This window comes from Sparus aurata, chromosome 2 (assembly GCF_900880675.1).
Source record: "Sparus aurata chromosome 2, fSpaAur1.1, whole genome shotgun sequence".
NCBI classification, from domain to species: domain Eukaryota; kingdom Metazoa; phylum Chordata; class Actinopteri; order Spariformes; family Sparidae; genus Sparus; species Sparus aurata.
Genome location: NC_044188.1, coordinates 26,821,627 through 26,836,758, shown reverse-complemented (window position 1 = coordinate 26,836,758; position 15,132 = coordinate 26,821,627). Strand labels below are relative to the sequence as shown.

Below are 15,132 nucleotides of genomic sequence, written 5' to 3'. Positions count from 1 at the left end.
CACCCTCTGAATAGCCGATTAATCAAATGTATTACTGTCTATACTATGAATTGATAATAGGTATACATTTATACTGTATCAGCAGTCTAAACTACAGTGGTCATCATGTCTATCTACTGAATGGATTTGTTTGGCTTTAACCCACATCTGCCAATCCCACTGCACTAATGAGATTGTTCGAAAATTAGTGTGATCCTTACATGCCCTGTGTGTGTGTGTGTGTGTCTGTGCGTGTGTGTTTGCACAACCAGCAGACGGATCCACAGGGTAATCCTGTTAGCATGACTGTTCCCCATGTCCAACTCATCAACCCAGAGAACCAGATTGTTGAGGTGAGTCGACCTGGTTGCGTCAGCCTGGCAGTGGGTTGCCACCAGTTAGGGCCATCATGTCTGATAAGCAAGCTAGGTACAGGCAAGACTTTTGTTTTAGGAGTTAAAATTCTGAGCATTGCTCTAACCTGACTTCTTCTAACATAGAGTTTGACAGTTTTTTGATGATTTGGACGTGTGTACTCACTGTCTGTCCATGATTAACAGTCTGCTCTGAGAGTTTTCTAACTGTAAGTGTAGTCGCTGGTCCATCTCATAGACGAGGATCAGACACACATAATCATACATACATGCACACACACTCAAACAAAACTCACAGAGCCTAAAATCTGACTCATAAATGCTGTGAAACAGAAGAATGTGTCAGATCACTGCATTGCAGTAGAGGTTTTGATATAATACCTGAACGTTGAAGCATGTACATTAGAACTGAAATGCATTTAAGTTTTATATGCATGAACACCACACACCATGCAACACACGCTACCAAAGGTAATTGCTAATGACCAAATGTGTGTGTGTATTTATTGTTTAGCCGGATGGCAGCATGGCGCTGGACAGTGATGAAGGGGAGGAACCATCTCCAGAGGCCATGGCTCGCTACCTTTCAATGAGGCGGCACACTGTGGGGGTACCAGACCAAAGGTAATGCATAAACACAACTCCCTAACCCACAATCAGTGATGTTTCTCTTATTGCTACAGTATCAAAAGAATAATTTTTTTCTCCATATCTGTGAGCTACAGGGATATGAGAGTGTAGGTTATTTAAATTGCAATGCAAATCATTGATTCCATATTAGACATTAACCAGTACATGAGCTAGTTTCTAGCACATAAACGTACTTCTGCCTCCTCTCACCACAGGACAGAGATGCAGGAGGACCTCCAGAAACTGCCACCAGGTTTCCCTCGTGGTGCAGTGCCCCAGCCCCCCTTCCCCACGCTGGCCCCCACAATGGGCCAAATGCACACTCTTATGCCCACACAGAGCTTGCAGCCCACACAGCAGCTGGAGTACAAGGTACAGTCAGTTGTGTTAGATTTGGTGTGTGGTCATCAGAAGGCATATGGCAGACATTTGTACATACATGTGAAAGATCTAAATATCAACTTTACTGTTTTTTCTCTCCAAATCTGACTCCCCGTGTTTGCTCCTTCAGGAGCAGTCCTTGCTGCAGCCACCTACTCTGCAGCTACTCAACGGCATGGGGCCTCTTGGTCGAAGAGCTTCCGATGGTGGGGCCAACATTCAACTACACGCTCAGCTCCTCAAGAGGCCCCGGGGGCCCTCGCCACTTGTCACCAGCCCGGTGAGGATCTGGATTTCTGTGTGTGCATTTTGTCTGTTCTCCTCTGATGTAAACTCAAGGAGTATTGACTGATGAACTCTTTGCCTCTCTCAGCACCCTATCCCTGCAGTAGCTCCCGTGGATGAGGAGGGTTCAGACGGAGAGCCAGACCAGGAGGCAGTACAGAGGTAACCCACGATGATGGTTTTTGGTGAAGGGCTATACTGTACAGAGGTGCTGTCTAAACTGGATTCTCTGGAGGGCCACTAACCTGTGACAACAGTTGGATTGGTTCTGTTTAAATGTTGAAATAAGGATAGCTAGCTTAAAAATTTGTAATTTAAGTTTTTATTTTTAGAAAGATTTACACATTTTCTCTGAAGGCTAGCTCTCATGTCATTTAAAATGGGTTATAGTTTGTAATACAGATCTCCATCACTGACTTCCAGGAAACAAACCTTTCACATGCCTGAAATGCATCAGATACATAATAATCATTCATCCAAATTCAATCCAGTTTAACTGCTAAGAAAAGAAGAAAAGCAGGGTAAAACACTGGGCTTACACAACAAATACTTGAACCATGCAGTGGATGTTTATAGACACATGCAAGAATGCAGACAGGTCCATACTTTGAACTTTTACATAGAAAGAGCTGGCATTAGGCCAAGGGAAGGACAGGTTATGGTTTAGTATGTGGAGCTGTGTTGTTGGATTCAAAAGTCCAGGTTAGGGTTTCCCAGCTGGTCCTCTTCAGACAGCACCTTCTGTAGACTTCGCTGGTGTCCTGGGTTGCTGGGAGTGAGTGCCTCTAGGCTGCTCTGCTTTTTCCCATGGGAGGTGGCCACTCTGCTGTGGTGCTTACCCCATCTTTCCTTTCTCCATCGCGCAAGTGCCTTCTGCCACAGTTCCAAACTGAATCTGCCACCAAATCCAATCCTCCTATCTCTCAAAGTCTTTGGCCAACAACTTCTATATCTTTCTTATTTCAGCAAGTGCCAAATTATTCTCAAGACTTTCTCACCTTTCTCACACAGCTTTGCTAACCTTGAAGCTTGCAAAACCAATGATTTAAAAAAAAAGATTGCAACCAGTCCAATCCTCAAATTGGAAACTGGGGGTTTGTGGGATACCCATAAGCTATAACATCCATATATGGTATAATTTTATTTCCTGTTTTTATGATTGGCTAAGATTATATGAATGATGGCACCCATTGGCAGAGGTGGGAAGGGGCGGGCCTTTCCCCCCCGTCTCCATTAGCCAATGAGGACAGAGAGCTGACCAGCGCTGCTTCCTGTCTCCCACCCTCACCCCCGTCCTCCCCCCTCCCTGCGGCCCAGGTACCTGGCGAACCGCTCCAAGCGGCACACGACGCACGCGCTCATGAGCACATCGCATGGCGAGCCCTCGGCAGAGTCACAGCGACCCCAGGGCCCCCGCCAGAGGGTGGGCTGGGCCCCCGACACACACACCCGGTGAGGGGACACACCCGCTCCGAGCTGTATATGCACAAACACACACACAAATACACACTCACATTGAATAGGCATTTTGAGCCTAACTCTTTTTCTCTCTCACATACACACACTCTCTCACTTGCACCCAAAGCTGATCTCACACACACGATGTTCTCGCACCAGGTGAAAGTTATGCACCTTCCGAGAAGAAATTTTTTTCAGCAGTGTTGTTGGAGGTTGAGGGTGGGAAACGTGTCTCCATGTCACCAGTTAATTAAAAAAAAAAAAAAAACTTTTCTCTCTCACAAACCTGGAAAGAGCAGGTATGTGACAGGTTCACTCCAAAGATTTAGCGGATGTTCTCCAATGAGCAGACCCTCAAAGCTAAATCATTACTTCTTTACTTTCACAGTCATATTTTTCTGTTGAGGTGTTGTCCATGTAGTAATTCTATATGTTGTTCCCCATAAGTATCATCTTCTTCCAACTCGGTTTAGAAAGTCTTTTGAGATAGTGGATGCTTTGTGTTTGGATACAGTGGTAGGCAGAGCCTGGTGTGGCTTGATAAAGATTACTTTGTGCCTGTTATTAAAAGAAGGATGCTCTGTTGAGCTACAGTGGATGTGTAAAGCTAGAAGCTGTGTCTGTGTTCATGGAATACTATTTGATCAGCAGGTGAATTGATCTGCTGGCCATTTTCTAATGAAAGATGCATTTCCTATTGAAATGTTTTGGACTCATTGACTTCAGCTGTAAATGAGATGCAGTGAATGGGTTTAAAAGTGATAACATATAGTCATTGTGCAACAGTCAAAATATTAGGACCAGCTTTCCACCATGGGTCTGCACAGTTCCTCAAAGTTAAAATTCCCTCCATGGCCTGTCTTCTCCTCTGTCATGATTGACATGATGGATGAAATAATTTGCAGAATAGCTACTGGATTCGCTTGACAAATCAGTTGTGTGAATTTTGTGGCCCTGATGTTTTTTTTTTTACACTCAACATATGGTCATCAGATACTTTGACTTGTTTTTGACATTTGTGCAGGTTTGTAGAGCTCAAGCTTCTCATGTGTCTGTTCTTGTGTCTGTATGACTGATTATGTGTGTGTCAATGTGTCTGTGTTATCTGTCATGTTGTGTCTTTGTGTGTGTGTGTGTGTGTGTTTGTGTGTGTGTGCGTGTGCGAACACGTGCGTGTGTGTGTTTTTGTGTACCGTTTGTGTCTGCTCCCTGTGGTCCCCTCCACAGATCCAGCTATAAGGACTGTAACACCCTTCATCTCCCCATGGAGCGCTTCTCACCTGTCAGACGGTTCTCTGACGGCGCCGCCACCATTCAGGCCTTCAAGGCTCATCTAGAGAACAGCAGCCTCATTAAGCAACTCAAACAGGTACACCATTCTTCCGGATATCAAGAGATTTCATTGTTTTTCTTACTTTTTTGTTTTATGAAAAGATACATTTGATTGTTTTCTTCTGTCTGTGGGTGATAATATGACAACAGTTCTGCAGAGGATCGATAGTTATTGATCAAGTGCAAAAAATTACTTCACCGGGTGCTGAGATTTCAGAAATTACCCGCTTTGCCCCAAACCCCCCTGCTTTTCAAACAGCCTAAAGAAGGAGAACTACTAAGGCCTTGCAAACGTTGATGCAACACATTTGGCCCTCGAGGCTAAAAGTGCAGAAATAGTGATACATCGCAGCTAGTCTGATGCAATTTTGACTCTCGTAGGAATACAAAGAAAGATCCCTGGCACTGCAAATCTGCTTTATGAGCCGAGCTACACTTGGTGATGCAGCAATCAGTGTAGCAGCCTCCTCATGCTCTCTCCTGTAGTCCCAGCTACCATTTCAATACATAACAGAAACAGTCAAGCTACAGCAAGAAATGAATGTTGAAAAAACAGAATTGGGTGGTGAGCTTTTCCTATTTTTAAGTTAGCTTTTAGTCTACTAATTTCTGATTGGTGTACTTTAATGAGATCTTCAGTGTCAAATTGGGTAAGCTTAGTGTCATTCTTCAACTCAGATGGACTGCATATGCCCCTGGAGTTTAAATCGGGCTTTCAGGAGCTTCTGACGTCCTTGCATCAGAGATGCGGTCTTATCCTTTGAGCGGCATGGCAAGGAACAGGAGGTTAAAGTGAAAGAGGAAACAGGGTCACAGGTGATATCACCAAAGGAAAGCTTACTTGTTTTTAAACAGCATTGCTGCTAAAGATTCCCAGGACTCATTCTGCTGGGAATGAAGTTGGACTGAAATATTGGACATGGCATGATGGTTACATCTTAGACTGAGATTGGGATTTTAGGGCAATGGTCACAGAAAAGGATTTGTGATTTAATTAATGGTGTGTTAAGGCCAGGTGACAAAGTAACTACACAGACAGCATAATTGGCAGAGCAGGGAGTTATCTTGGAGGAACATTGACAGTAATGGTGGCCAGGGGAGGGAAAGTGATGAAAAATTCTTTGCTGACCAATGCTCAATTGAAAAAAGCACAAAGAAATGATGTATTTGGTATTTTACGTCATTAACTTCATTGATTTTTGTAAATGTATGCTTAATCTGAATTTAATGGCAGCGCAAGCTGGGAAGGGGGCAACAAAATAACGTAGAATGCTCCAAAAGCACCTGTTTTGAACAATCAATCAGTAAACAGGTTCAGTGTTTACAGGTGATCTTATCCTGATTGGGTACATCCTCGAAAGGCTCAGCCATTCACAAGCAAGAATTGGGCGAGGTTCATCACACATGATTGTATTAATGATATTGCTACATGGGCTCATCGCAACTTCTTAAATCTGTTATCAGTAAACGGAGTTTGTTTGCAAATGATTCCTTTCTATATTTATCTATTTTACTCAGCATCACAAAGTTTTCAGAATCAGGGTTGTTATCAGCCCTTCAAATGAAATAAAATGGAGGTGTTGGTTTTGCCCGTGGTGTTTGAAACGATAGCTGTAGCTCAGTGGGTAGAGCTGGTTGACTGGTGTTCAGAAGATCACTGGTTCGAATCCCGGCTCCCCACCACCAAATCATTAGGTAAACGTCCGATGATCCTGACATAAAATGGTCAAAATGAAAAGTGCTGACGTCTTGATGACATGGATAAAAAGTCAAGTCTGGACATGGTTTCACTGATCTTCATCCTGCTATTTTGTGGTTAATAATCAAGCGATGTCTCTATGTGTAAACTGGGTGAACCAGTCCACGCATCACCATTAAAAAAAAAAAACGGACACAATTTTTAGATTTACTGTAATTTTGACACACAACATACAATATTGCTTAAGGCCTTGTTCACCTGAGAAAACCTCAAGCTGCTTCTTCAGACATCACATCATTCGCAGTGACACTGCAAAGAGATTACCTCACCCAGTCGGAGGCGTAGGTAGGGAGGAGGATAATCATCATGTTAGCAGTGGGTGCTCCATCCGAGGCATGTACTGACGTGCTGAGATTATCATCACTCTCAAGTGTTAAAAGGTTAATATGGATAAAAGCGGGGTTAACACACAATGACCTATACTACAGGAAAGACCCCTGAAAAGATCACATGGGAAGAAACTAAAAGTAAACAAGTGCAGGGACAATTATATGACCTCAGCAGTGATGCTGATGGTGAGTCTCTGAGACCCATAGGTGGCCATTTGAGAGAGCCATGAGGAAATGTAGTGGGTTGCCAGTAAAATTTCTTAAAAATTAAACAAATAAAAAACAAATGAAATCCCAATTCTGAGAAACAAAACACTGGCACGTCTAATTTGACTTTGTGGAAATGTGATGTTTTCAGATGAGAAAGGACTTCAAACGAAAGTCTGTAGCTGCAGGCAAAACATACTGATGTAGGCTGATGGAGAAGATCAGTGTGACGTTAAACTAGAAACCGTATAAGAAGCCGCATAGCTGAATCGTTTGTAACAGAATATCCGATTCGACTGATTACATCCAGAGTTGGGTACAGCCCTATCACATCACCTTCTAAACTTGGGGTGGTTTACTTCTATGGTTTCAACCTGAAGAGGCAAAGCATAATCCATCAGAATCGTCACTGATTGTTCTTGACAGTGACCCAGTTAGTTTATTCACCAATACCAAGTTTGTAGCTTTGATTGTTGAATTCTGTGTGTCAAAGATTGTTCTTTGTTGCAGCAGAAAGAATTTCATATTTCAGTATGGATTTGTTGTTCACAATGTAGCATTAACGGGGATAAAATATGGTTTCAGGAGTTTGGATTTCAGAAAGTGCTTACAGTCATTAGGCTTCAACATCAATATCACACGGCAGGACATTGGTTCTGAGTTGAAAAGATGTGCATTTTTGGCACTTGCAGTGCAATTAGTTCTTACTAAACGTGATTAGCATAATTTACCAAAGCGGTAGTCTAATGGTATGTTCATGCCATTGTACATCATGAAGTAGTTATAAGAGAAAGCAGAATGTGCATGTTTGGATATGATTAGTACTGAAATTTAATACAGTTACAATTGCTAGCATGATAGTGATTTCCTACTATTATTGTAAGATGTGTCTGTTGTAAGCTTACTGTTGATACATTTGTACTCTATCAAAACACGAATCATGAAAAACCTTTTGACATGCAGCAAGTTTTGTGTTTTTTGTTCATCAGCTATTCCTCTTGAGCTTTGAAAAACTCAAGTTAAGGGATGCTGCTGAATAGTATTGACACGTCATCGGATTTGGCTGATAATGGCTTTAAAATGACATGCTGCCATTGGCTAGAAATTCTCTGCGGATGAGTCATACAAGAGAAGGCATAATAATATGTTAATTCCACCGCAAATCTCTTATACGTTTCACAGTACGTGCACATATCTTGTCAAATATTTGCACATTGAATGATATGCGTCCCTGCAAAATATAAGACACTTACTTCCCATGTTCATTTGCATGGACATTTATTTGTGGTGTCTGTGTTTGTGTTTCCAACAGGAGTGTGAGCAGCTCCAAAAAATGTATGCTGCCCAACAGGATGAGCGATTCCTGGAGCACACCCAGCAACAGCATATCCTCTACCAGCAAGAGCAACAAATCCTCCACCAGCAAATCCAGGTATTTGAACCTGTCAGAAAAGCTGTCATAGGCCATATCCATGATGTTTGTTTATAATTGTTCATGCAGGATGGGTTGAGCTTAGCCACTCAACCTCTTAAAGCATTGTAATCATGCTTGCATTGCATTGTGGAAGCTTATAGCATCTCTTATATTTTGTATGCGTTATATTAAATTATGCAGGTATCTGTTAAGCATAGAGTGCTATTTAGTTAGGTCACATTAGGCTTGGATATCCTGCACTGTTGCTTAATTGTCCCCTCAACTTGATTTCTTTCTTTGGGGCACATGCACTTTGCGTAAGCATTTATGTAATCTCAGGCAGGCAGCATTGCAAAGTCATTATAAAATCATTATATTTAGGCGCTGAGTCAAATGGAATTTCTTGTTATCCTCAGGGTCTGTCTTTAGGCCATGGAGAGAGCCAGCCCAGTCACCTAACCCACCAGCTCCAAAGGTACACACACACACACACACACACACACACACACACACACACACACACACACACACACACACACACACACACACGCACGTATTACTCACCAGCTATTGAACAATGAACTTGATACTGTGGTGCAGTGCTATCGACTGAAGTGTTACATCATTGTCGTATCTCTCTCTTCTCCTCTCCTACTCTGTCCTGTCCTCCCTCAGGTTGCGTATCCAGCCCTCCAGCCCTCCGCCAACACATCCCAGCAACCACCTCTTCAGACAGCCCAACCAGAGCCCTCCGCCTGGCTCTGCAGGCATAATGCAAGGGCATGGTTAGTAATACAGTTGCGACTGTTTAGATTCTTCTTCTCTTTTTACAAATGTAGATGCAGTGGCCTTTTTAGCTTGGGATTTTAGAAATGGATAGATATTGGGCTGCTACTAATGATATATTCATCGTTGTTTAATCTGTTGATTATTTTCTCTTAATCAATTAGTTGTGTGGTCTTTAAAATGTCAGAAAATTGTGAAGAATTTCAGTATTTCCAGAAGCCCAAGTTGGTATCCTGGAATGTCTTGTTTTGTCCGCAATCCAACAATATTTAATTTACTGTCATTGATGAGCTACGCGAAAAACTGAAAATATAGCCATTTAAGAAGCTGGAATCAATATTGTCTTACTCGATATCGTTTAATCATTTGCCAAAATAAAAAAGACAACTAATCTTTCATCTTCCTCTGATCATAAGCTTTCAGACAGATTTTATAAATGGATGACTGACTGTTTTTTCAAAGCTCAGTTTTGACCGTTCAGTCACATGCTAGCCTTACATTCGTTATTCATGGCTATACGACAGTTGACTTGCTACATTTTACATGCTGACTTACTTGTTTAAATGGATACCAGGCATCAGGTTTACAATAACTTGGGATTATTATGTGCAAATAACAACTGATTGCATGTACTTATTGCAACAGGACCATTTGTTAGTCAAGTCTTACCTCTCCTTTCCTCTCATAGGAGGTCCATCGTCAGTACAGTACCAGCACGGTACTCCGGCACTGTATCAGGGCCAGAGTGGCAGTCCGCCTCCCACAGGCCTGCCGCGAGTCTCTATACCAACCAATCAACAAGCAGCATCTGCTCGCCCCACCGTCCCATTGGCACAGGGTGTACCTCAGCAACAACAGGTTATTGCAAGAGCCAATTACATTTTGTTTTTGTCATTTTTCTCTCTGCTGAGGGTTAAGTGAATTGTTTTTTAATGTTCTGACACCGACTGTTTGTACAGGTGACCATTCAGGTTCAGGAAGTGGAGCTGGGAGGTGGGGCGCAGAGGCAGGGCAGCTTTTTGTCCACGCCAGGGGGACACAGAGTCCTTGGGAAGCAGCTGAGCGCAGACAACGCAGAGTCGCACAGGTGACCCCACCCATCCTGTCACCACGTCCCCTGATGGAGGCCAAACCCTCCCAACAATACCAATGGACTGTTTCTGTGTCTCTCTCTGTCTCATTTGTATTTTTGTTGTATTAATATCCATGATCGCCGCTCGCAACAGACACCTTCATGCTATTTGTTGTATTTTTTATGTTTACCATTGCATGTTTAATTCATTCTCATTTTGTTTGTGTTTTACATTTCTCCCATGTCCCTTGATTTTCTACAAATTTTATTTTGAAACTTTGACAGTAACATTGCTGCTCATAACAGAGATTTAACATGTGAGAGGGCAGACTTTGAGGACACTCTTTGTTATCAGTATAGAACATTTATGTAAATCCTTCATCGACTTTGCTGAGATGACATCCTCAACGAATTCTCCACCTCAGTGTAGCTGGGTGAGTGGCTGGATGTAAATTTTATGGAAGTGTATTTAGGGAAGGAAATCAGTCGTCCTTTGACCCCTGACATCATCAATGGACAGGACTGCCTTCACTGAGAGAGCTTGTAACAATCACATTTATCTTATGAAAGTGTCGTTACATCTCTCAGTGAATACTTGAACCTGTACTCTACTTTAAGTGTTTGCTAGGCTGTCTGTGTGATCATTTAATGAAGGCCTTCTGTAGATTGTAGAGAGCTGGGTGAGGTGGGACCATGTTAATGTTACATAACCTGTAGCTAATTACCCTCTGCATTCTCTCTTTCCCTCCAGTCGCAGCCTTGGCCGCTTCACATCGGGCTATGACCAGGCTCAGTTCAATCCCCACCTCTTCTCTAGTGACATCGCCTCCCGGGGCCCTTCCGGAGTTGTCGGCTCCTACAGCCCCTACCTGCAGGGAGCTTCCTTAAAAGTCCCCGGCCTGGAGGGTTACCAGAGCGGGGTGGTGGGAACTGGCAACTACGGCACCCCCTCTACACTACAGCAGGCCCTGCTCTCCCCAACTCCCTTGGACTACCGTCCCCCACAGCAGCACGTCACCCCCACCCTGCAGGGTCTCCTGTCCCCCCGCCATTCTTTAACAGGCCACGCCGACCCCAGGCTGCCCCCCCAGGACCTGGCTGCCTTGCTGAAAAGGCAAAGCCCCCGGCCGTGCCAAGCAACCCCAACACCACCCAGCGGTGCACCCCAAGAGTATGGAGAGATGCTGCTTCTCCGTCAGCTGAGCCAAGGGGAAAGCTTGGAGCCGCAGGCACCCCAGGTTGCCTCCGGAGGACAACACTACCACCATCTCCTCCAAATTCGACCCCCAGAAGTTCAGCCACAGCAGCACCCAGCCCAAGCACCTTGCCCAAGCTTACCTCACTCAGAGAGCATGGAGGAGGATGAGGTGCCAGCTGGCTACCACCACCCACATGAGGGTCTGCTGGCCAAGGCAGGTGAAAGTCATGAGCTCCTGGGGCCTCCCCGAGGAGGCACCCCACCCTACAGCTCCCCTACGCACAGGCACGGCGGCTTCATTAGGAATGCTCCAGCAGCTAGAGGTAAGACACTAGTTGATATAGCCGATCTACATATCTAGTACAGCTTCTGGCTGCTGGTTTACATGAAAAGATCTCCGATATTAAGATTTGCCTCAGAGCTGTTTTTTTGTAATATACTTTCCTTGGAATAGTAATATCTCAGATTATTCAGTTTATGCATTCTTTTCTGTCAGAATCTGAGCATGTAGAGTGCAGGCCCCAAGGGCAGGCCATGGAGGTGCCTGATCATAATGGTGTGGGCTATTCGCGAGGTCCCCAGGGTGACGCATATAGGTCCCGTGGACAGCTTCAGCGCCACCACACCATCCAGACTTGTGACGATGCCTATGTGAGTGAAACCTCACTGCTTACTTCTAAAGACCACACAGATCACACTTTGTTATGAGAATCTGTAGTCAGGCCGGCAGCATGAAAAATGACTCATCAAACCAGGCTTTTCGATGTACCCTTAAGTGTGAAAGCAAGCAAAAGATTGTGGCGGGAACGATCTCACATTTGTATGGCATGTTGATATTAGCTGGGTGTATGTTGTAGAGGATGACACGTCAGCCTGTCCTGCTTGTTAGAGCCTGTATACTGGGATGACTGAAAGAAAAAAGTAAATGTTTGCATGACTGCATGAACCACAAGGTCATATTGATTTAGATATATTTTGCAGGCACACACAATCAGCATACCCAATCATTCAAAGAAAGTAATACCTCATCTTAGTGGTTTGAAGCTAGTCATTAAATATCAGTAGTTTTTTTTCTTATGTGTCTTAATTGTTCACTTTGTGTCCAGGATCAGGCAGACCCCATGTCTGGGATGAGCCTTTTGGCCGGAAAGGCACTAAGCTCTGCTCGCATGTCGGACATTCTCAGCCAGACGTCACTGACAGGAAGCCAGCAGCTGCATCAGAGGGAAGAGTCTGGTCAGTTGGGAGACATACAACCAATCTACCCTTAAATACACCTGAAACATAGTAGTGGTATTTTCTTTGTCCGTATCAGTAAAATATGTGTTTCTCATACAGTGTGTGATGTTGAGGGGGAGCTCCATGCGGCAGCTTGCTACCCCTCCTCCTGCACCAGTGATATGCTCCTCAGCTACAAGCCCCCTGACCTGCAGTACAGCATGGAGCAGGCTGGGGTCTAGCACAGGTAAATTCAAGATGTTCCCCTATATTCTATGTGCAGCATCAAGCTGCGTCATCTTTTGAACCATAATGAGCAGCATGTCCAGCAGGAGCCTTTTGGCTCAACATCAGCCCATACATGACTCTGAAACCCATTTTTATAGAGTTTAAATAATAAATACATAATAAGTGCTTCTGACCTTGCTCTCATGGTTTACTCAACATTGAGATGCTTTCTTTGCCTTTGTCCATTGTATCTGTAAATGTTCACTCATTTGACAGTATCCATTAAACAGATTCCCTCCCTTGGACCTCTTCTTGTCTTATACTAGCTTTTTTGATGCTGATGAGACAAAGAAAGCAATCTCAACTGTACAATAAAGAATAATGGGTCTAATTTGTGTGAATATGACACAAGTTATTCATGCCATTGGCTCTACTAGAGCGTACAGTATCTATTTTATGACTTACTTTACATTGAGAGACTTAAAGTGCCTTTGATTAGTTTGTATTTTATTGGTGTTTTTCATAAACTAGTTGCTGTTGAGGTCACTTTTTGTCCTCTAAATGTTGTGTTTGAGAGTAAAGTTGCTGTCAGCTGTGGATCTTCCATATACAGGTCATGAAACAATTTAGTATCACACTTAAATAAAATTGGGGGACTTGTGAGAGACTGATTTTAAAAAAAGAATGGCAGGGCATCTTTTCATCCTGGGACCTCGAGGACGAAATGATTTTTTTGTGTGTGTGTGAGTATTTATAACTATCGCTTTAGCAAATGATAAACTGAACTAAGCACTGACTAGAACAGAGCACATCTTCTCATGCTGGAGACCTAAAAAAAAGCATGAAGTGCCAAAGCTTAAAGGATGGAACCTTACTTTTCCCATATTAACGCTACATTGTGAAGAAGAAATCCATCCATCGACAGGTGGAGAGCTAGTGATGATGGCAGCCAATGGGCAGCAGAGTCCTGCAGTGTGTTTGGACAACAGAGTTAATAGAGCCAACTGAGCTGAACAAATAGTAGGCGTGAGAGTTTCTATTCAAAGTAACATGAGGTGAACTGCAGTTTAATTTGACAACAAGTTTACAGCAATTAAATGTGCTGAAGAATTCAGCCAAGTGGAGTTTGGAGGTTTAAAACAAATCCCCCCCTCAAAAGCTAGAGAAACACCGGATCTTGCATTTCCCATAATGCACCTTATGTGTGTCTTTAAGCCGCTCCCTGCCTGGTGTTCCCAACGCTAATGACGACATCAGAGGTTACAAAAATTCACGGTTTCTCCTCTCTGTCTGTCTTCTTTCAGCAAAGGGTGTATCCTGTGTACAGCGGTCCATATCAGCCATCCTGAGTTGTGTTGACTTGAGTTGAGCAGCATCACGCCAAACCGCCGTTGTCTGCCCAAGTGGGGGCGCTCTACGTCCATCTGTCTGTCTCCATCTGTCCCTGGGAGGGCAGTCTGCGCGCGGGGGGGGGTGGGGTTAGTATGGGTGGGTGTAGACCATGAGAAGGGTGGGGGTGGGGGGGGGGGGTCACAGGTGGGGTCTCTGGGTTCAAAAGTGCCAGCATTTTCCGAGCAGACATCCAGCTTTTATCGCTGCAGGTCGTCTCCTCTTTTCACCTCCCATCATGGTTAGATTGGGGTTCCACTCTTCCCTCACCTCCTCCCCCGACAAACCTGGCTCACTCCAGTTACACCCTCCCACACACACACACACACACACACACACACACACACACCCCGACCTGCTGCCCTGACCTAACCCTCCCCCTTCACCCCATCATCTTCTATTAACTGTTGGCATACTTCATTACGTGCCTCATTGGCCAACGCATCGTTACAGTCATACTTGCAAGACCACAGAGTCCAATAACACAAAGAAACACACTGCTGCCACAAGCCCAAAGTATTCACATTAGGTGTGAGTGTTTATGTGTGCGTGTGTGTGTGTGTGTGTGTGCGCATGACTGAGAAGAAGAGGTGAGCGGAGGGGAACGGTGTCCAAGAGGTTCAGTCTGCTCCTCCCCGTCTCCCACGTCCTGCTTTCCCCGCAGCGGATCATTCCGGAGCGGGCTGAATCCTCAGCGGTGGTGTGGCCCCTCTTTTGGGCCGGGTGGTGGCGGGTGTTTGGGTTCAGGCTCCAACTGGGCAACAGAAAACCACGCTCTCCAAAGATGGAGCTCAGTGACATCGCACAGGACAAACCAGCTCTCTCATTTTTTTTCTCTCTCTCTCTCTTTTTTTTTTTTTTCTTTTCCTCTCTTGTTTGTTCTGGCATTCATTTTCTTGTTTTTAATTTTATTTTAAAATTCATTTTTACAGCTAATGTCCATGTAGGCATTATGGTCAATATTTGTTACTTTTATTGTTATTACTGTTTTCTGTAAAAGAGTTTTATTATAATGAATATTATTATTATTATTAAAGGAAAAAACAGTTCTGTGTTGCAAGGAAGACAACATTGTTCTTTGATTACTTAAGTA

The 15,132-nt window shown here is 43.9% G+C and overlaps 1 protein-coding gene across 3 annotated transcripts in view; it reads left to right on the top strand.

The window, feature by feature from the left end:
• The window catches only part of sik3 (SIK family kinase 3), a 33,991-nt gene extending 19,855 nt beyond the window's left edge, over positions 1-14,136 (top strand). The window contains exons 10-26 of one of the 3 annotated variants that reach the window (XM_030403520.1): positions 255-332; positions 868-977; positions 1,199-1,355; positions 1,495-1,644; positions 1,738-1,811; positions 2,967-3,101; positions 4,335-4,476; positions 8,047-8,166; positions 8,565-8,623; positions 8,824-8,933; positions 9,623-9,792; positions 9,894-10,021; positions 10,758-11,527; positions 11,701-11,855; positions 12,311-12,440; positions 12,543-12,669; positions 13,955-14,136. In XM_030403520.1, the coding sequence (XP_030259380.1) occupies positions 255-332; positions 868-977; positions 1,199-1,355; positions 1,495-1,644; positions 1,738-1,811; positions 2,967-3,101; positions 4,335-4,476; positions 8,047-8,166; positions 8,565-8,623; positions 8,824-8,933; positions 9,623-9,792; positions 9,894-10,021; positions 10,758-11,527; positions 11,701-11,855; positions 12,311-12,440; positions 12,543-12,664 (2,610 nt within the window). In that variant the 3' untranslated portion in view covers positions 12,665-12,669; positions 13,955-14,136. Of the gene's footprint in view, positions 1-251; positions 333-867; positions 978-1,198; positions 1,356-1,494; positions 1,645-1,737; positions 1,812-2,966; positions 3,102-4,334; positions 4,477-8,046; positions 8,167-8,564; positions 8,624-8,823; positions 8,934-9,622; positions 9,793-9,893; positions 10,022-10,757; positions 11,528-11,700; positions 11,856-12,310; positions 12,441-12,542; positions 12,670-13,954 lie in introns of all 3 variants that reach the window. The other 2 variants (XM_030403510.1, XM_030403528.1) reach the window with 2 other exon arrangements.
• The last annotated feature ends 996 nt before the right edge of the window (positions 14,137-15,132 follow it).